The sequence below is a fragment of the Anastrepha ludens genome, chromosome 6, assembly GCF_028408465.1.
Source record: "Anastrepha ludens isolate Willacy chromosome 6, idAnaLude1.1, whole genome shotgun sequence".
Classification (NCBI taxonomy): Eukaryota; Metazoa; Arthropoda; class Insecta; order Diptera; family Tephritidae; genus Anastrepha; species Anastrepha ludens.
The window spans coordinates 46510012-46533156 of NC_071502.1; the positions used below are offsets into that span (position 1 = coordinate 46510012).

A 23145-nucleotide genomic window follows, 5' to 3' on the forward strand; every position below is an offset into this window, starting at 1 on the left:
GATATCAAGTAGCGATTACAGCTCGAGGTGAGCTTTAGCTTCGTTCACAATCCTCTACAATGGACTTCTAGCTCATAACTCGTAGCTTTTTCAGGTCGGCTATGACTTGGTCAAACCAGGTTAACCTCAGACGTCCTCTGCCCCGGGTCGTTAGGTATTTATGTATTTTTTTCAAAAGTCATAATCATTTTCTTTGTTTTTGTTTTTTTTTTGTTGTTTATTTGTTTTGAATTTATTTTCGTTTATGATCATATATATTTACTACAATAAAACATGCAATGATAATAAGTTAAGCGTATGTTTATATGTATGTATTATGTAAATGTAAATGTATGTGTGGCTAAATGTTTGTATGTATGTTTGTTTACATTCCTTTTTTGTTTTTTTTTTCTTCGAAAAACTGCATTTTGAGTATGACAAATTTTATTGTAATTCTTTTCAGCAAATCTCTGTATGTATGTATTTAGCTTTAAGTCAACTAATTGCTTTTGCAAAAATTGATTGATTTTCAATTGAAAATTTTTGTTGCATTAGTTTCTGGTTATTTTCTAACAATTTTACTTTTAGTTTTATTTTTTCTGCTTTTGTTGGCTTCTTAGAAAGGAGTGTTTTTCGATCTATTGCAATTATTAGCATCTCAGCACAATGAAGGTCAGTTTTTTGAAAAGTGTTTTTATGTTACAAATATAATTAAAGTTGTATTTTGTTGAGTTCTGCGAGTGGCATTTCATAGATTTTATTTCTTTATAGTAAAAAATGTTGTTTGCGGCTAATACTCTTAGTTACATAGTGGCGTTTACTTCAGCTATGCGTTTGTTTGTGTGTGTGTATATGTGTGTGTGTGTTTGTGTTCCTAGTTGTGGGTGTGTTGAGAAGAGTGGCATTGTTTGTGTGTGTATTGGTATAAATAAATTACAACTAAATTATTTTAATATTCATTTAAGACATTTTGCAATGTTAGTTTTTTATTCCTTTTAATTTTTTTTTTTTTTTTGGTTTTGGTAAAAAGTGTAGCTTTTTCTGTGTTACTGTTGTACAAGTTCAGAATTTTTGTTTATAGTTTTTCTTCATTTTTGGATAGCCCCTTTTAACAGCGTAATTGTAACTGTTATGACAATAATATTGATAATTGTGTTTTAATTGGTAATTATAAACGCTATGACATATTTGTTTTTTTTTTTATTTTCACTTTCACTTTCAATTATGATTTCAATTTGGTTTTGCTTTTGTTTCGTTTATTTACGCACATGATTGCCTACACACATGCTTACAACTTCAACATATGTATGTAGGTATGTATTATAGTTAAGTAATTACATTACAATTAAATACCTTTAGTCATAATTTTCATTTGGAATACACAATTAACGATCGGCTTTCCCATTATTTTGTTTTTCAGCATTTCAAACTGCTTACTTTTCGTATTCAAGTTACCTTTTTCCAATGCAATTTATTAGTTAATCTCATTTTTATTTCTTTTTTTCCTTCAAATCATCACCCAATTGCTTTTGCTATTTTCGTTATATTGGTACAGATGAGTAATCATTGTGGTAACTGTAATGTAATTTTTTTGCAGGCGCCATTTTTTCTTTTAATTTTTTACAAACTTTCAATTTTCTTCAACAGCTTCAATTATTTTTGAATTTAAAAATTTTCTTCAGCACATTTACATACATACAATTCAGCAAACTATGTGTGTATGTATTTTTAATTGATTTTCAAAAACATTAAAATCGGGACAACAAAAATTATTATGACAACACAAGTCAACAGCATTTATTTATGTATATTACTGCATTACTTAGTTTTTAAATAGTTTTACATTTATTCATTTATTTATTCATTTAAGTATATTTGTGTCTATATATGTATGTATGTGGGGTATAAGGGTAAGGGCGTGTATGTGTGTTTAACAATTACAATTCGCATTGGGCGTGCCTTGAGGTTGGTCTGTCAGTCGTTGTCCCTTCTGCCCGGCACCCACTAACGTAGGATCCGAGTCTAAACTCTCCGACATTTTGTCGCAAATTATGTCGACTAGTCGCTCGAAAACAGCCTGCAAGAAAGTAAATATGCCTCGTCTTTAATTAATTCTCTTTTATAGTCTAATTGGCATTTCACTTACCTTAACATTCACATTTTCTTTGGCTGAAGTCTCGAAAAATTCAACACCCAGCTGATCGGCCAGTTGTCGGCCTCGCTCAAAAGAGATCACACGCTGATCTTCCATGTCGCATTTATTGCCGACAAGTATCACTTGTGCGTTGTCCCAGGAGTATGTCTTGATTTGAGTCACCCTGTAAAAGTTGTAAGGTGAATTATCCAAGTCGTAATTTTATAAATCAAAATCAAGGTGAAAAGGTTTATAGAGGTGTACTAGCAAACCGTTATGCGGCTCTAAGCGAATTTGACAGAATCAGCTGTGGAGCTGACTTCACTTGGGATGTGTTTAAGAAAATTTAGTTTGCGTTAGTGATATATGAGAACAAATGAAACACTGACATTTCGTTGTCGTCTAAACAACGACTGATTGGACGAGTGTGTGAAATGATTGTACGAATTTCGAATAGCGATAAGAATGGGTTAGTGATGTATGAAAAAAAAAAAAATACGCGTTTGTTGCTTCGTTACTGTCTGAACAATGAAGTGATCGTGCAAAATTCGACTGCCGAAGGTTTGTGGGACAAAATTTGTATGAAATTCCCTGGCAGGTGGTGCCAGAGTCAAATTATTACTGAAATTCGTACTTATGGTCCGATTTAATTTGTATTTGAAATATGTACTGATAACGAGAGGAGCTACATCGGGTGTTTTTTTAGAGCTTGAGAACTTGACATGATAATGCAAAACTCAAATAATGTTGGAATGAATTGCTTTTATTATGATTATGTTATTTGAACATTTATTATTTGAATATGCCTTTTGCTTAGTCGAATTACCAATCTAGAGAAAACAGCAAATGTATGACATGAAGATCATGAAAAATGTCAAAATAATGGCTTGGAATGCAAATGGTATTATACAGCACCAAAATGAGTTAGAACTACTGCTGCACAAGGAAAAAATTGATATTTGCCTTATATCCGAAACACACCTAACTAAGCAAATGTATATTACATTTCAAGGTTACAATATGTACTGCTCAAATCATCCCCTAGAAAATGCAAGAGGTGGCAGCGCCATTATTATAAAGAAATCCATACATCACTTCGAGGATGAAAAAATAAGATTAACAGAGTTCCAAGCAGTAGCAGTTTGTATAAAACTATCTGAAGCTGATTTAACAGTAATAGCGCTATACAGTCCACCTAGACATAACCTAAAGTCAGAAGACTATAAAAATCTTTTTGAAAACTACAATGGGAGATACATAATTGGTGGAGATTTTAACGCGAAACATGTAAGTTGGGGTTCTCGCCTAACAACAACTAAAGGTCGTGAACTATGGAAAGCGGCAAAACAACTTGGCTGCCAAATTATCTCAACCGGAAGTCCAACCTACTGGCCTTCAGACCCTAACAAAATCCCCGATGTTATAGATCTCTTTGTAGTCAAACAAATACCAAACCATATCATCCAAGTAGAAGACGGCGTAGACCTGAACTTAGACCATTCACCTATTTTTATGTATCTTAATGGCAAATCAAAATTTAACGAACGAAGTCCCGTACTCTCAAATAAAATGACCGACTGGAATTTTTTCAAGTATAAACTCGATACGTATATGGAAAATACCGACACAATTACCAACGAAGAAGATATTGAAGACGAAACAATAAAACTTACAACACATATTCAGAAAGCAGCTTGGATAAGCACGCCAGCAAGTAAACAAACACGAGATAACCATCAACAAAGATATCCACAAGAAAAATTAGAAATATTAAGAGAAAAAAGAAAAGTAAGAAAAAAGTTTGATTGCCACGGGTGCCCTCCAAGAAAACTGAACTAAACAGATTAACAAAATTGCTCAGAGAAAAAATACAGGAGCATAAAAACAATATCATAAAAAACACTCTGAAAAACTTATCAGCAGAAAAAACAGGTCGCTTTGGAAAGCAATGACGTGTGTCAAACGATCAATTCAACATAATCCGCCAATAAAACAGCAAAATGGTATTCACATTTGGGCTAAAAGCGTTGCAGAAAAAGCTGACGTATTTGCCAACCACCTGCAGAAAATCTTTCAACTGCACCGAAAAACAATAAATTTCACTCCGCCATCAACTGTACAAGAGTTCGTTAAAATAAAGCATTTCAGTATAGATGAAGTTGCTACCGAAATTTCCAATTTAAAATTAAGGAAGAGTCCAGGGTTCGACTTAATAACCGCCGAAGTTTTGAGAAATATATCAACTAAGGCGCTAATGAAATTGACTTTTATAATGAATGCATGCCTAGATTGGAAATATATACCATTCCAATGGAAAGTATCCGAAATAGTAATGATACCTAAACCAGGCAAAAATCCGAATGAAGTGTCATCTTACCGGCCAATCTCTCTGCTTCCAGTAATGGGTAAAGCTGTTCTCCAAACGCTTAAAATCTATAATTGCATGTAGAAACATCATACCCTCACATCAGTTTGGCTTCCGGGAAAAACACTCTACCGTCGAACAAATACACAGGATAACACATACAATAGAATACGCGCTAGAGAGTAATAAAGTCTGCTCAGCAATATTCCTTGACGTTGCCCAGGTATTTGATAAAGTAAGGCACGAAGGACTGCTTTGTAAATTAAAAGCCCTTCTTCCGTTGCAGTTCACTGACATTTTGGAATCGTATATAACAAATAGGTACTTTAGAGTAAAGCAAAAACAGGCGTATTCGGAAATAAAACAAATATTGGCCGGAGTACCACAAGGCAGCATACTCGGCCCAGTACTGTACCTACTCTATACCGCAGACCTGCCAGTACCGAAAATGTGCAAAGTAGCTACATTCGTTGACGATACATGCATCTTAGCTGTTGGATCAACTGAAAACGAATCCATCCAGAAACTGCAGAAGTCCATTGACGAAATAGTCACATGGACTGAAAATTGGAACATAAAGCTAAACGAAACCAAATCAGTTCACGTGGATTTTACTAATAAAAAAATTATCCGCAAACCAGTTCATATTTTGTCAGCAATAGTGCCAAATGCTAATAAAGCAAAGTATCTAGGCATGACTTTAGATGTAAAGCTCAAGTGGAAAAAGCACGTGAAAATCAAAGCTGCTGAGCTGAATCTAAAGACGCAAAAACTCCAATGGCTACCATAATTGGCAGAAACTCTGAGCTATCAACTCAAAATAAACTCCTCATTTACAACCAAGTGCTAAAGCCGGTGTGGACCTATGGTCTTCAATTATGGGGATGTACTGCAAAGACCAACATCGACATTATACAGCGCCTTCAAAATAGAGTAATCAGGGGAATCGTTAAAGCTCCCTGGTACGTGCGTAATGAAGATCTGCACAAGGATTTAAATTTAAAAACCGTCTCAGACACAGCCAATCTCTGTGCAGTTAAGCATGCTGAAAAATTAAAAAAACATTAACGCAGAAGTTTCCGTACTAAGCGATGAAGAAACTGTAAAAAGAAGATTAAAAAGAAAGAAACCTCAAGACTTAGTTGTCAATATTGTTTAAGCTACTTCAAATTGTGAAATGAAAATTACTTATTAGTTTTATAGTAAGTGTAATCTTTTTGGAATGTAAATAAAAATTTATAACATTTCAATAAAAAAAAAAAAAAATTTGAATATGATATCCGGCATATGTCCGCAGCAGGTATTAGTTACATAATCCATTCGTCTAGCTTAATTTTTGACTACTTTTCCCAATAAATCTGGTCGTATGGCGTCAATGGTGGCTCGAATACTGACTTAGAAATGATTCAAGAGCTGATGGTTTGTCCTCATAAGGCAATCACTTCACATAGACCAATAAAAAGTACCACAACAGGACCACTTCTGGGAAGGAAGTTGTCATCAAATTGATTTCGAATTAATTAATCGATTGCTAAGCGGACGTGTGGCAAATTGCATCGTCTTGCTGTCGATGTTTATTAGCTAAATCATTTGTTGAAACAAAAATTCAGTCAGCATAACTCCATAGCGTTCGCTATTCACCGTTTGATTATTGTTGTGACATTTAGCCAGAAATGAGCGTAAAGTGGACGAAGTGCTTCACGAACACATTGATTTTTTCAAAGTAAACTCCCACCATTTTGGAAGCATTAATCTGACAATAAACGATTCATGATGACTTGCCAAACTTTACTGAACAGAAATGTTAATACAGTTTGCCATTCTCAATTGTCAAACCATAGTTATCGATATCGATACTTTTCATGCAGCTAAAACAAACCGGATATAATAATTTAATTTCTTTTGCGGAAAGTGAAAGCAGAAAACTGTGAAGTCAAATCTTTAAAATGAGAAAATTTAAAAATGTGCTGGCTTCCAACCGTCGGCTGTATTTTGGATCTGTAGCCTAGACGATAAATTTTCGTGAAATTTTGCATAAAATATTTTGATAGTTCTTAATATCTTATTTCAACAAAAAAAATTAACTATTTTTTATAGGGTCCTGACAACCCCCGAAAATGTAAAAATATTTTTAAATTAAAAGATATATATGTATATCTTGCATTTTTTGATGTTTTGGAAAAGAAATTCAAAGAAAAAACTAAAAAATATCAATCTGCTAACGAAAGGTCTTTCAAAAGTGAATAGTTTCTAGAAGTTACCCATTTTCTATGCCATCTTTGGCATTTGTCAAGTAGACAGATGTACAATTTTACGCCTTAGAAAAATTATAAAATTATTGAAACTTATTATTAAAATAGTCGTTCTTTAAAAACACCCGATCACCAAATTCGTGATTTTTTTGGAGGAAATAATCATCCGAATGAGTCGATAATCCAAAGGTTGGTGAAAAAATTTCAAGAAACAAATTCTGTTGAGAATAGAAAAAGAGCTGGGCAGACCATGGACTGGACGCTCTGGTAAGAATATTGCTGATGTAGCGCAAAGTGTCAGGTATTCATGAATCGACTTGTTGGCGAATTTTACATAAAGATTTGCATTTGCATCCTCAGAAAATTCAGCTAACACAAGAATTGAAGCAGAGATTTGGCCAACAGGTACTTTGATGTTCATGACGCTGGTTTTTGTGGTGAGTTTTGAAAAGTAAAATCTACGCGAATAAGCCAACAACGATTCCAAAGATGAACCACAATATTCGGAACCACTTTCCTGATCACAATGCGATAATGTTTGAGCGAGTTCTTGAAAATTTTAATTCTCTTATAACAGCCTGTGGACGGGCTTAATGATGTCATTTCTCGTATTTAATTGTTAGGAGCCTAAATTTCTACATGTTTTATTTTAACGCGCAACACCTAGGCGCGTCTTTTCAAAGACTTACTTTATACCAGATTTATGAAAAAGTAGATTTTTAAGAATTCAACGGAGATTTTCAAAGAGTTGGCGGCATGGTTAACCATTAAAAAAAAAACAAATGGTATAGGCTGCTGAAGCTCTAAGCCATAGAAAAAATTTAGATGCAGCATCAACACATTTTTTTTTTGTTTTTTTTTTTGGGGAGCCATTCTAGGAGTCATCGAACCCTGAAAGCATGCGAAACGTGCCAGCTGAAGGTGACAGAGAAAAGAGAGTTTAATAAATTAAAAAAAAAATCTAAAAAAATGTTATTAAAATTTTAAATTAGAATCTGTGCAGTTTTATACCCCATTTACTTTTAGTAGAAAAAAGTGTGTGTTTAAAGACAAAAAAAACTTGTCAAAAATCAACGAGAATTTTGAGCCACTATAAAACTGTACACCACGAAGTTAAAGAAGTTGAAAATTTTTTTCAAATGCCTGTGAATTTCATACAAGGTTTGGCGGCTTTTGTTATATAACGATTTTTTATAAAAACATTAAAAAAAAATTAAATAAAAAAAATCCTAAAACTTGACAATACGTGGCGCTCCTCTTATTGTGAACACAAGTATATTTTTTTGATGGTCAAAATTTTTTAAATTTGAAATGAAATGAAATTTCTAAATTCTGATTTGGGACCACAGGTGTATTTCCTTGATGGTCCAAATTTTTTTTAATTTGGAATGAAATTTCTAAATTCGGATTTAATTTTTTTATCTAAAATTGACAAAACTTTTTTGAATGCAAAAGTTAGACCCTTCTATTGACTACATCTATTTATATCATACAAATATACAACTGCCGATGCGTGTATTTTTGCAATGGTGGGGTTGTTCGACTTCCATCTTTCGACTGGCAATGAAGAATAGCAGCTTTTTATTGTAAATACATTTTTTTTAGAAAAAAAAAATCAAAAATTAAGAAACAAGCTTCGGAACAGAACCTCGTTGCGATATTGTCATTATATTTCTAGTGTAACCAATAAATGTGGTAAACATATTTTCTAGAACGAGTATTTTGCTTTCTAATATTTTTTTACTTTTTTCTCTGCCTCTCTTTCAATTTACTTACCAATCTTGCACAGAATTGAAACTATCCTCATTTGTGACATCATACATTAGAATGAAACCCATGGCGCCTCGATAATAGGCTGTGGTTATTGTTCTGTAGCGCTCCTGACCCGCCGTATCCTGTTAATGAGAGAAATAAAAGCAAAATTAATTGCATCCCAATAAATGTCTACATACATTAACACTTTTATGGACTACAAATTGCGTTTTTATAGTCACTGGAGTGTAAATTTAAAGTTGCACCGCAGGGGTGTGTGGGCGTTAGAATGTATAGCTTCCAAAGGAGTGCCGATGGTGGGGTTTTGTATATAAATAAATATTCTTAGAATTTCAAGTAACCATGAAAACAGTATTAATTTGCTCAAGAAGTATGGATTACCAAGAATAAAAAGTAGAGAGCGGGTGATGTTGAGTTACGTGAGTTACGTCAATGTATTGAGCACTCAAGTATAAGTATTTAAAACCATTTTTTTTTTTTTTAATTTATTATTTTGAAACTTCATATTCCTTTAAAAATTTAAATTGTTGAGAAAATTTAAAACAGAGTATGCATACTAATTTTTTCTAGATAACAATTAAGTTGATATTCGTCGCAAATCACAATACTATAAACCAATTTAAAAATATGCTGAAAATTCAATGAAACTGACGTAGTTTAAATGTAGAAAGTTAACTATGCGTTAAGCGGCTTTTGAATAGCAAATCCCAGATTTGTTTGTACAAAACTGTTGGACTTTGCCTCACGTTACAACATCTTCAAAAAAAGCTATCATTTATAATGAACTTTTTTCACAAAAACACAACAAATGTCATCGAACAACCATCACATTCACTTGATATGGCTTCAGCTGACTTTTTTTCTTTTTTAACACTCAAATCGCCACTTCGCGGCGACCATTTGCACTGGATAGAAAACATCAGAGAGAATTTACCATGAAAACGTAAATCGACCACAGAAAGGAATCAAAAGTCTGCTTATGGAATATTTCAAATTTGTAATCCAAACAGAAAATAAAAATATGCTTTCAATAATAGCAGCCGCTGAAGATGAAATGTTTATAGATAAAGATCTGCTAGACATACTAATTTTGCTAGTGCATTACTGAAAATTTAAATGTGTGGCGCAGTCGACATAAACACAGATTTTTTTAGCCGAAGGCTTTCAGTTGCTAGTGTTAGAAATTAAAATTTTAAATTTGCAATTTATTTACTTTTTTTAAATAAATAATATTTCTTTATACTATTTATTTATTATTATTATATTAGGTGCGCAACTAAGTTCTCGCTGTTTTTTTTTTTTGATGAAAGTACAATTTTATTCAGAAAAAATTGTTACAAGTGAATCATTGAAAGTATTTCCCATCGCTGGCTACTACTTTTTCCCATCTTTCTGGTAGATCTCGTATACCGTCACGGTAAAAATGTTCATCTTTAGAGGCTATCCACGGATCAAGCCATTTTTTGATGTCCTCATACGAATGGAACTGCTGGTCAGCTAGACCATGTGGCATCGATCGGAACGGGTGATAATCGGACGGCGCAATATCTGGAGAATATAGCGGGTGGGGTAGGATTTCCCATTTCAGTGTTTCCAGGTAGGTTTTAACGGGTTTATCAACGTGAGGCCGAACGTTGTCATGCTGTAGAATCACTTTTTCATGCCTCTCCGGCTCAATCGCATCAATTGAAGTCGATACCGATCCCCAGTGATGGTTTCACTTGGTTTTTATAGTTAATAATAAATAACACCAACTTGGTCCCCCCAAATACATAGCATAACCTTCGCAGCGTGAACATTCGGCGAAGGCGCCGACGTAGAATCATGACCGGGCAGTCCCCATGACTTTCTTTTCTTTGGATTGCATTTTTCAGCACCCGTCACGATGCGATGAAGAAAACCCTTCCTTTTTTGCCGCTGAAGCAGTTGCTCACAGGCGAAAAAACGACGTTCAACATCCTTTGGTTTTAACTCATAAGGAACCCAAGTCCCCTAACTTCTAATACTGAATCGAGCCTCCAATTCAGCGTCTTCGAAGATTTTTGGCCTTCCTTCTCGCGGACGGTCGTCAACAGTAAAATCACAGTCTTTGAAGCGACGGAACCAATCTCGGCACGTTGTTTCACTTAAAGCACCATCTCCATAAACTTTTTGTAGCTCTCGATGCTCTTCAGCCGTCGTTTTTCCCACTTCCCGCAAATGACGATTATTCGGCAAAAAGTCAGACATTTTCACAAACCAAAAGTATATGATACCACAAAAAAAATCACTAATGTGTCGAAGCAGTTTGTTTACTATATATCTAAGCTTGGTTTACGACGTTTGGGTTAGGTTAGAATCTATTGACAAAACATTATTAACGGGAAACTTAGTTGCGCACCTAATATTATTATTTTACTTTTATAAATAAGGATTTTTTTTTTTATTTGTACTGATATTTTAGTGATTAACTTCAATTTTTTGTATTTTTGTGTTCACTTTCCTATTACCAAATTCCTCATCTGATTTGCAATTAGACTATAGATTTTGTTCTTATTTAGAGCCTCGCAGTACGCCGCTATAAATCAAATGCAATTCAAGAAACAGCTTTTATGTAAGATCGACGGTAGAAGCTTTTAGTTTTCAGCTCAAACGCAGTATTTTCACTACTTCTGGCAGATCTACTGCATACCATTCCTTTATTTATTAAAAAAAATGTATATGCATTCGAGCTAGATACGGAACGAAATTTCTGTTCGTATACGAGGTGTGTTAAAAAAAATAAGGCAAATGTTCAAATTTCGCAAGCTACATACATTCGACTTTCGATTATTATTTTTTTTTTTATGTTGGTACACTCGTCGCGAAGATATGTTCACGGTTTTAGCAATTAAGCATTTCTAGTTTGTTTGTGAAAGGCTTAAATAAGGCAAGTGTTTTGAAATAAACTTGAAATGTTGACACTGACATACGGTGAGAGTACTCTGAGTCAAAAAAATTTTTACAAGTGGTACAAGCTTTTCACAGAAGGTCGAGAAGATGTTAATGACGACGCTGGCTGCTCCACATCAACAACCGATGAAAATGTTGAGAAAGTGCAGAGGAATTGTCATGGAGAATCGTCGAATCACAATTGGAGGAGGATTGCTGAAGATGTCGGCTTATCGGTTGGTTCATGCCATGCAATCTGTTCGGAAATTTTGGGCATGAAGCGTGTGGCAGCGAAGTTCGTTCCAAAATTACTGAATTTTGACCAAAAAACAATGTCGCATGAGCATCGCTTAGGAATTGTTGAATGACGTCAACGATGATCCAGATTTGCTTAAAAGGTAAGAGGATAACAAAAGCAAAGCCCAATCGTCCCAATGGAAAAGTCCAGGGAAGCCAAGACCAAACAAAGCACGCCAAGTTCGCATTTTCTTCGATACCAATGGTGCATCAAAAGAGCTTACCACAAAGTCATACGGCAAATAAGGAGTATTACCTTGAAGTTATGCGCCGTTTGCGTGAAGCAATACGAAATAAACGCCCGGAATTATTGAAAAAATGCATGGCTTTTGAATCATGATAATGCAACTGCTCACACATCTTTGCTTGTGAGAGATTATTTGGCCAAAAACAACACCGTTATCATACCTCAGACACCGTATTCGCCAGATTTGGCCCCCTGTGACTTTTTCCTTTTCCCAAGACTGAAGAGACCCATGAAAGGACGGCGTTTTGCGACGAATGAATCGCTGAGAGAGCTCAAGGACATACAAAAAAGTGCATATCAGAACTGCTTAAAGGATTAGAACAAACGCTGGCACAAGTGTATTATAACTGAGGTGGACTACTTTGAAGGAGATAAAATAGAAGTTGATGAATAAATAAATATTTTTTGAGAAAAATAAAATTCTCCTTATGTTTTGAACACACCTCGTATTCGCAGAGATATATTTATACAAGTAAAGTTTAATGGTTTTTACTTCACTTCGTTCAAAAATGATTCCATCGAAGGGTGTAGTCCATAAACAGGTTTCAACCTGGCACAAAGAAAACATTGCGCGAACAAGACTTATTTTAATGCTAATTAGATGAAGGAGCTAGCACATACACGATAGCACCTAAAAATGTTTGCTAGTTTTAACTATTTTTATTTGTTTTTTTTTTTCAATACAACATGCAGTTTGTCTCCCAAAAGCGTGACCGTAACTTGGAAACTATTTGACCAATTCGATTCGAACAAACTGCATCGAATATATTTAGCAATAAAATGTATAGTCACCACCGTTAGCAATAATGGCTGCACATCTGCGAGTCCTACTTGGTGTTCATTTCTGCGCAAATTGTGGTAGTGATCGGCCCCAGCTCAGCCGATTTCGCCTTGATATTTTACATTTTTATTTTCCATATTTTTTGCTCTTTGAATTTTTGCTTAACTCTTGCTCCAACATTTTCAATAGGGTTGGCATCAGGCGACAGTGAATGCCTAACATTTTCTAATCTAACATTTCAATTCTATATTGCTGTTTTCACTCTACACACCTTCGGTTTCGATCGCTGTTTTCTTGTAAAATCCAAGGCTGTCTACTTCTTCCAAATATTTTCGCAGCTGATGGGAGTGGTGCTTTTTGGTAAACACGAATAAATGGTCAAATCCTTTAAAAAAAAAGCAGCCTCAAACATGAACCTTAATTGGATGTTTAACAGTTCGTTGAAGTTGTCGATTATAAGCGGTACACCAGGCTTGCGATTCCTAAATGTCTCATAGGACTAACAGATTGGACAACGCGTATTGCGAAAAGGATAAACCTATTTAGCAGCATTTAAATTTTTGTATGACAGAACTTAAAGTTGGAATTTTGCAGGTGACGCTTTTCTTAGACAGAGTGCAAATAAATGAAAATTATAAGCTTTGTACAAAAAATACAAAAACTCCACAAACTTTCCATCACAATTCCATAATTTTTAATAAGAATTTTTCCATAATAAATTCCTCATCCAATATGTAATAAATACTAATTAAGTAAAATGATGCACCGTTAGCATGTAAGGTTCCTAATAATCAACAGTAATTGACATGATGTCACTAAAAGTTAAAAATGTCATACTAAAAAGTCATCTAAATCTATTGAATTTAATATAAATAAATAAATGATAAAAAAACTTACTTATATTATAGTAAAAGCAATATATTCCAGCTGTATTACACAAAAAAGTGTATAAAGTTAATTTTTTTTTATTATTGATTTATGTAAATTTAATAGATTTTATATGACATTTTAGTATAACATTTTAAAAATTTTATACAATTTTTTTCCGTTGTGGATAAAATGCGCAACACCATCAAAGAAGTATAAAAAGTATACAAAATCAGCGGAATTTTTTAGCTAATTAAAAATTGTACATTTCTTGAACTAAACTTTAATAAGCTTTAACACTACTAGGTTCGGATCACCGTGGAACACAAGAAATATTTTTTTCTAAAAGCGGTCGGCACTCGGCAGGCGATGGCAAACTTCCGAGTGTGGTTTGCCATGATTAAGGTTCTCATAAAAAAATATATGTATGCTGTTCGGAATCGGCTTAAAACTGTAGATCCCTCCATTTATGGAAAAATATCAAGACGCACACCACAAATAGGAGGAGGAGCTTGGTCAAACACCCAAAAAGGGTGTATTAAATAACACTACATACCAAACTATTTTCTAGAACTTCTAATTAAAAATCGAGGAATTGTGACGAATTTTTTTTTTTTTTTTTTGATTTTTCTATTATATTATATTCTGTATACAGTTTGTAGTTTTGATTTATATAGTCTTGGTTAGACAAAAAATTTTTAAATAACATAAGAAGCATTCAAAAAAGATTTAAGAATAGCCAAAACTGGTCAAATGTTGAGGTGGTAGCGCTTGGTCGCTTTGCATCTACTGCGTTGCCCATATTCGACGGACCCGGTGGATTTCGATGACTCTTTGGGCACATTCCAATTGACGAGGCTTGTCCGCAGGCAACAATCTTTGCGTCAATTGAATCTTATACGGGAATAAATGCAAATCAATGCGGATAATTCGTTGTAAAGTGGTCCGAGCAATGCCCAACTGCTGAGAACGGCGTTTTTGGGATGTCCTTGGCGACGTCTCAACACTGGCCCGTACAAGAGCAATATTCTCATCCGATCGCCTTGGTCGATTTTAATTGGGCCTCTTTGGATTAGAAAGAGCATCCCCAGTCGAAAACCTTTCGTACTAACGTTTAATTGTGTTCTTAGAAGGCGCTCTTTTCACATTATTTAATTTTTTATACGCACGTTGAGTTTTCACAATTGACTTCTTTTGTTGAATGTAAATTTCAACAATTTGGGAGCACTCGCGTGGCATGTACTGTTCCATGGTAAAAATCTGCTTGGACTGACGCTTCCAACGTGGTATGTCATTAAGCGATCTTACGTCTCTGTCAAAAGATACAGGGTTGCCAAATGGGTCCGTCGAATATAGGCAACTCTGTAGTGAATTGCAGCATCCAATGAACTTATGTTTCAGGTAAAATACTTATTTGTGCTCTTTTTTTCAGCAGGCAAGTACTTGTTTTCGATCTAAAGATTCTTGCAGCTCTTCTTAGATACTATAAAAATTAATTGAAAAACATTTCACGCCTAATTAAGTACTCTCTGCGCCCATGCTTGCCAACCTATATTTTAAGTAATGCCTGAAATTTAATTATCTTATAAAGTTCATTCGCTATGCTTGACCGAAACTTGCATTATCATAACTGTGCTATATTCTATAACAAGTTTACTGCTGTATTCCACCCACCTGCCTTACTGACTGGCATTAAATGTTACCTCAATTAACACATTTCGTACATATGTAAGTAACAAATATTTATATAAACTGAGCCATAAGGCGCATATTAATACAAAATATAATATAAGGCTGTAGATCAAAGGTTGGTTGTAAATCGCTGTTGTATGTACGTACGAGTAAGTGTACATATAAGTATATGCATTATTGCCACTTACTATATAATGGAGGGCAGGATAATCGCTACTCATAAATATACGTGTAGCAACAATTAAGCCACAAAATATTTATAATATACCTACTACATATGTATGTGCAATAAAAATGAACAAACTAAATAGGTCGTTTATTCCAAGTATGTACAGGGTGATCCAAATTCAAGTTGATTTTCAAATTGGCATCGCAGTTTGTTGCAATCAAAATATTCACTGACAATTACTTTGCACCTGAAATTTTTGGTATTGGCTTGGTTAATCTTTGGTATGTTGGCAAGATGTCGCACAGATCAGTCACATTTTAAATTTACCAAGCTTACTATGGTAACCGTCCAATCGGCTGTCTTGGCGATGTCATTTGGCTAACTCAGAGCTGTAATTTTTTTTTTTTTAAATAATTCCAATATTTTTAAATATACCTTGTAATAGGAGCATGAATCAATCGAATAATTGCTTCATTCGAAATGCAAAGAGAAAAAGTTTTTACAGATACATTTTTAGGAGCTTTGGTGTTGAGATCAATAACTCTATATTTTGCCCTGCATGTTGTTAGTGTAACGTGTGCATTAATATCGCTTTTGATGGTATTTCCTTAACCTTATGGCATTTCTTATTTTTTAAGCGTGCAGTGCTTCTTATATGAAATAAATTCGTATTATTTTATGCATGTATAGGACTATGAATAAGTTCGTGCGGTTTTTTTTCGAAATTTGAAACTTTATTGACGTAAAATGGTTACAAATTTAATATTCAAAATATTGTCCATCGCTTACTACTACTTTTTCCCATCTTTCTGGCAATTCACGGATTCCCTTTGTGAAAAATTCGGTCGGTTTTGCCGCAATCCACGAATCGATCCATTTTTTGACTTCATCGTAATTACGGAAGTGCTGGTCAGCCAGGCCATGTTGCATCGATCGGAAGAGATAGTAATCGGATGGCGCAAGGTCTGGACTATACGGCGGGTGGGGTAGGACATCCCATTTGAGCGTTTCTAAGAATATTTTTTTGACCACTTGTGCAACATGTGGCCGAGCATTGTCATGTTGCAAAATAACTTTGTCGTGTCTATCGGCGTATTGCGGCCGTTTTTCTCGCAGTGCTCGGCTCAAACGCATCAATTGTCGTCGGTAGACATCCCCCGTAATCGTTTCATTCGGTTTCAGTAGCTCATAATACACAACACCCAGCTGGTCCCACCAGATACACAGCATAACCTTCAGGCCATGAATATTCTGCGCCGACGTCGATGTTGAAGCATGGCCAGGGTATCCATACGTTGCCCGACGTTTTGGATTGTCGTAATGGACCCACTTTTCATCGCCAGTCACAATTCGATGCAAAAAACCCTTTCTTTTGTGCCGTTGAAGCAGTTGTTCGCATGCCATAAAACGGCGTTCAACGTCTCTTGGCTTCAATTCATACGGCACCCAATGGCCTACCTTTCGGATCATTCCCATGGCTTTTAAACGTTTGGAAATGGTTGATTGATCAACTCCCAAAGTTTTTGCAACCTCTTCTTGCGTTTGAGCCGGATCTTGATCGAGCAATTCCTCCAATTCGGTATCCATGAACTTTGGCGGCGCACCCTCGCGTTCTTCGTCTTCCAAGCCAAAATCACCACTTTTAAAGCGTGCAAACCACTTCTGGCACGTTCGCTCAGATAGAGCATGCTCACCATAAACTTCCACCAAGATACGATGACTTTCGGCTGCTTTTTTCTTCATATTAAAATAATGAAGAAGAATTCCCCGCAAAAACACATTATTTGGCACGAAATTCGACATTTTCAAGTGTGGTAAAAATATTGTTGTTTACGCTTCAAATAAAAAACTTATACTGACGTTTGTGCCTTACGACAGTAGCTCTCCAATGAATGTTTGGAAATGTGGATCGATGGAATAATAATCAAGTTACGCCATCTGTTGTAAAACCGAAACGAACTTATTCATAGTCCTATAATTAAATGTTCTTTTTTTGTGAATATTAGTTGGTTTTTTTCAGTTTTTTATACTTTTCTGAACTTATATTGTAGATTAGCTAAAGAAATAACCCCGTTTCTCAGTCAACTTCTACTTAAAAATGTGCATCACCGTGTGCCAAGACCATAAGAGCATCGAGGGTAACGTGTAAGCTGATGAGTTTGGTAGGCGCTTGGCTTCTCCTTAAGTTCGACCGAAGCTGAACTAGTAGAAGTTTTCTACAAGTGGATGAATCGAATTAGAGTTTCACTATAATGGCTTTGCAATTAGATGATGGAAGGGCCTACCAACATGTGCAATGCCCAGAAGACGTGGCCTGACAATAACGCATCAAAGACCAAACAAAAGCTTGAGTATTTGCAACCCGTCATCTTCAGACTAACCGCGGTTCCCACAGGACACTGGAAGGTAAGGGAGCACACGCCCTTCCTGGGCCAGAAAGAAACACCTTTTCAGGTTTGTCAAAAGCAAGATTACGAACTTTCGACAAACTGTTCCTCAATAACATTAAAGAAATTTCAGAACTGGCATTTAGGTATCTTATTTTCTTTCTTGATATAATGAAGTATTTAAAAGATACCAGACGCTCGCTAAGTATTTTCCAGCTCAGGAAATACAGCCACTCAAACAACAACAACAACCATCTAGGGCTTAACATGGAAAACCCTCGAAAATATGAAACACTTTCAAAGGAAATTGGCACCGAAATTCGTTCGAAGTATTTTCTTTTTTTTTTTTAATTTGTTTGCGAAATAAATGCTTTTATTTATTTGTTATTCATTACATTTTTAGGGTAAGCCACATTACATTTTTAGGGTAAACCAAAAAATCGTCACCATCATTCAAGAACTTTATGAGGGAGCTGTGTGCAGTGTACTCTCCAAAGGCAAAAAGAGCGAGTTGTTCAGTATTCAGAATTGTGTGCGTCAAGGTTGTGTGTTGTCGCCGCTGCTGTTTATCACAGTACTTGATGACATTATAAGTAAAACAAATATCGATATTCCATCGGGCATTCATTGGCGCTCATATCAGAAGCTCTGCGATCTGGATTATGCCGATGATATATGGAATTCGAAAAATTGCACAAGATCGCTCACGTTGGTCCGAGTTTGTTTTCGCCCTATGCTCTGATTAAGAGCGGTATTTCTTCATATAACTATATAAATAATTTCATGTACAAACGATTTATTGTTAATTTGACAAGAGATATGAAGGAATAAAAAAAACAAACCAGAAACCATTCAAAATTCAAAATAGATATTTGACGTTAACTACTTTTCCCCAGAGACGGTTATAGAATATTTAGTGTGAATAACTACCCTTAAGCCAATAAAGTTCAGACTTGGGGTTCGATGACTCTGTGAATGATAAAGTGGCTTCAATTATTGGGTTAGTTTGTTCTTTGAAGGGTGTACGCTAAGATATATGTATATGAAAAACTCAACATAATATTTATTATTATTATTATTTAGTGACTGGTATGAATACCAGTACTGAAATTATGTTTGAGCATTGGCTGCAGAGGCCATCAGCTCTTTCAACATAATAAAAAATGTTAGATCCTGCGTGGCATTGACTGGTGTGATTCATTTTCAACTGAGGCAACACTTAGAATTTTCTATCATCTAGGCGATTCACAAAATCGAGTGAAAAGAATAATTATTATTATTGCTTGGGATAGAACACTGTAACGTTAAAAGCTAGTGTCTCTCTTCAAGGGTATAGAGAATTCATTTTAATTATTCTTCTAATAAGAACTTTAGTATTAGACTTCCCTGATTATATGGTTTCACAGGAACATTTTGTATTTGTGATCCATGAATTCAATGTCTTCAATTTTTATTCTCTGTCACAATACAATAAAGTTTGTTTTTTTTGGTACCTACACATTTGGGGCATTACAGGGAACGAGTTGGCTGATAAACTGCAAACATATCACTAGACCCTGAATCCTTTATCGATGTTAATTCTGCACCGATTCGACTATGAATTGGTGACTTCATAGAAGACGTTGGTTTAAGATGGACTCCTGCAGAATAGCCAAGTGCTCCGTGAAAGAACGAAACAGGAAACTACTGCACTTTCTTCTAAAACTTCGTAAGAAGGACCAGGGTTTTTTGGGTTGGCGGGTATAGTTAGGTTAAAGTCCCACACCACGGCTTCGGCCATAAGCTTTTGATGCTTCCTCTGCTCCCCAAAACAACAAGGGCTTAACACCTGTGGTGATGGACGGGGCAAGGCAAGAAAAACATTGGACCTTGCGACGTCTACTACAGCTGCCATGTAAAGAAGCGCAGATTCGGGATCGAATTTGTTGTGGGAGACTTCGACGCTAAGTACTATCGTTCACTCCGGTGGACGAGCGTCTCGCCATAATCAGCATCAAAGCACGTTTTTTAACATCTCGCTAATTTGTGGCCGCACCCCGACGGAAGAGAAGGACGATGTGACCAATTTCCAAGATTCCTTCTATGAGCGTTGCTTCCGCCACGACATATGAATAGTACTTGGCGACTTCAACGCCAGAGAGGGCAAGGAGGGAATTTTTGGTCAGACAGTCGCAAACTTCAGCCTGCACAACGAAACATCCGGTAATGGACAGAGGTTGATCGACTTCGCCGGAGCCCAAAACATGGTAATCTGCAGCACCAGATTCCAGCATAAGAAAATACACCAAGCAACGTGGCTGTCTCCTGATCGGAAAACGCGAATCCAAATCGATCATGTTGTGATAGATGGAAGACACGATTCTAGTGTATTAGATGTACGTACGATCCGAGGACCCATAATCGACTCGGATCATTACTTTGTTGCAGCCAAACTGCACACACACCTCTGTGCAGCAAAAAACGTACATCTAAAGAACACACTACCTATGCAATTACAGCAGACAGCCAGAAGATTCGTCCCCCGACTCTCACTCCTGCTCTCACAGAGTATGTACTGCCCAACAATCCGGCATGTACGAGCAATGGAGCAACATTTATCGCTCTCTACACATCGCCGCCGAAGAAGAAATCGGATTCCGGCGAGCCCGAAAACACAGTTGGTGCGACGAGGAATGTCATGCTGTCGCAGAAAGAAAGGATGCCGCCTATAGAGCCACGCTGCGATCGAGCGCAATGCGAGCCATGTGGGATTGCTACGGAGAGCTGAACAAGGAAGAGAGAAACGAAAGAGGAAACGATAGACCGAAAGACGTGAATGCTAGGAGCTTGAAAAGTTGGCCAATAGGAACAACGCCCGAAAATTCTAACAGAAAGTTCGGCGGCTTACAGAAGGTTTTAAGACCGGGGCGTTTTCCTATAAGAACAAAGACGGCGATCTGGTGACAGAGCAATCTTAAATTATGGAGGCCAGCTGCGCTTGTCACAGAGAATGTGAAGATTCCGATACCCCAATCGTTGAAGACGGAATTGTCATTCCGCTACCCGACCATGACGAGGTGAGAATAGCGATAACGCGTCTAAAGAACATCAAAGCCGCGGACGCCGACGGACTGCCGGCTGAGCTATTCAAACAGGGCGGTGAGGAGCTGGTAAGGTGCATGCATCAGCTTCTATGCAAAATATGGTCGGATGAAAGCATGCCTGCCGATTGGAATTTGAGTGTGCTCTGCCCAATCCATAAGAAGGGCGATCCTGCAATCTGTGCCAATTACCGCGGGATTAGTCTTCTAAATATCGCCTGTAAAGTTCTAGCGAGCGTATTTTGTGAAAGGCTGAAGCCCACCGTCAACCAACTGATTGGACTTTATCAGCGTGGCTTTAGACCTGGAAAGTCTGCCATGGACCAAATATTTACAATACGCCAAGCCTTGGAAAAGACCCATGAAAGGCGAATCGACACATACCATCTTTTCGTCGATTTCAAAGCTGCAGCGACAGTACGAAAAGCAGTTAGTTATCTGTATGCCGCGATGTCTGAATTTGGTATCCCCGCAAAATTAATACGGCTATGCAAGATGGCGTTGCTCAACACCAGCAGCGCCGTCAGAATTTCGAAGGACCTCTCCGAACCGTTTGATACCAAACGAGGTTTCAGACAAGGTGACTCGCTGTCGTGTGAATTCTTTAACCTGATGGTGGAGAGCATCGTAAGAGCCGCAGAACTTAATCACTCAGGCACAATATTTTATAAGAGCGTACAATTGTTGGCGTATGCCGATGATATTGACATCATCGGCCTTAACAACCACGCTGTTAGTTCTACCTTTTCCAAACTGGATAAAGAGACAAAGCGAATGGGTCTGGTGGTGAACGAGGACAAAACGAAGTACCTTCTGTCATCAAACAAACAGTCGGCGCACTCGCGTATCGGCACCCACGTCACTGTTGACAGTTATAATTTCGAACTTGTAAAAGAGTTCGTTTATTTAGGAACCACCAATAACACCGATATCAATGGCATCCTGGAAATCCAACGTAGAATCTTTCTTGCCAAAAAGTGCTACTTTGGACTAAGTAGGCAACTGAGCAGTAAAGTCCTCTCTCGACGAACAAAACTAACACTAACTTGAGAGAAAGGTTCTGCGGAAGATTTTTGGAACTTTGCACGTTGGCAACGGTGAATGTCGCAGGCGATGGAACGATGAGCTGTATGAGCTTTACGACGACATAGACAAAGCGCAGCAAGTAAGGGTCCAGTGGCTACGTTGGATGGGCTTTGAAAGTATTCGATGCGGTACCAGCTGGTGGTAGCAGAGAAAGAGGAAGTCCTCCTCTGCGTTGCAAAGATCAGGTGGAGAAGGACTTGACTTCATTTGGTGTGTCCAATTGACGTAAATCGCGTAAGCGGTTATCGCGCCAGTTAAGAAGAAGAACACCTGTGGTCACCATATAGCTACCATGGGAATCCTTAGTGACCCAATATGACTATCCTGTCGCGAAAATGGGGACACTGCAGAACATTTTCTCTAAAACTGTACGGCCTTTTCTAGAATCAGACTTAGGCTATTGGAGTGCAATGTTCTGAGTATGGACCTCTTGAGATTCAACAATGAGGCTAAAAGATTCGCGGAAGAGTGACCTTAAACCAATTATATGGGTGTGCTACAATGGTCTTTCTGACTGAGTGCTTGGACCAATCCAACCCCCCACAAATCTAATCTCATAAACTGTAAACTTCTACAACAACAACAACAACGTGATTAGTCGTCTCAAGAGTGTTAAGCTTACCCACCCACTTCGCAATAGTCCAGCGGTTAACTGCTTTGATCTAAGTGTCTTAATAGCAAATTGATTTCCAGATGAGATTTAAATTTTTCCTGTTTCCCCATGGTTTCAGAGTACTGTATCTTGACACCTCTTTGGGTAATTGGCCCATTCGTGTACAAGGTTATTAGGCATTGGTATATTCTGGAGGTTTTTTAAATATAAGCACATAATTATTTTTGCTACAAAAGCCCTCGATACTGCAATTTCCGCTATCTCGGACAGATTCTCAAAACTCCAGTTTGCAAAACAGGAGCAGAAAGAAAGCAAAATAAGAAAATAGCGGACCATGCAATTGGCACAGGTAATGCAAATTAAAGGGGTGTCGAACAGTTTTATGAGTAAAATCTTAAATGCTTTTTGACACTCTCAGATCATATAAAAAATTAGAATTTGCTTTGTATTTAAATACAAAATGGCTATTTACCTATATAATACATGCATGACAAATCGAATAAATGATATTTT

At 36.6% G+C, this 23145-nt stretch overlaps 1 protein-coding gene across 3 annotated transcripts in view; it reads right to left on the reverse strand.

Moving 5' to 3' along the window:
- Positions 1-972: 972 nt before the first annotated feature.
- LOC128867439 (ras-related protein Rab-3) overlaps positions 973-23145 on the reverse strand; it is a 74308-nt gene continuing 52135 nt past the window's right edge. For all 3 annotated transcript variants that reach the window (XM_054108641.1, XM_054108640.1, XM_054108639.1), the window contains 3 exons: positions 8507-8625; positions 2126-2297; positions 973-2056 (listed from right to left, as the gene is read on the reverse strand). In XM_054108641.1, coding sequence (XP_053964616.1) covers positions 1910-2056; positions 2126-2297; positions 8507-8625 — 438 coding nt within the window. In that variant the 3' untranslated portion in view covers positions 973-1909. The remainder of the gene's footprint in view (positions 2057-2125; positions 2298-8506; positions 8626-23145) is intronic.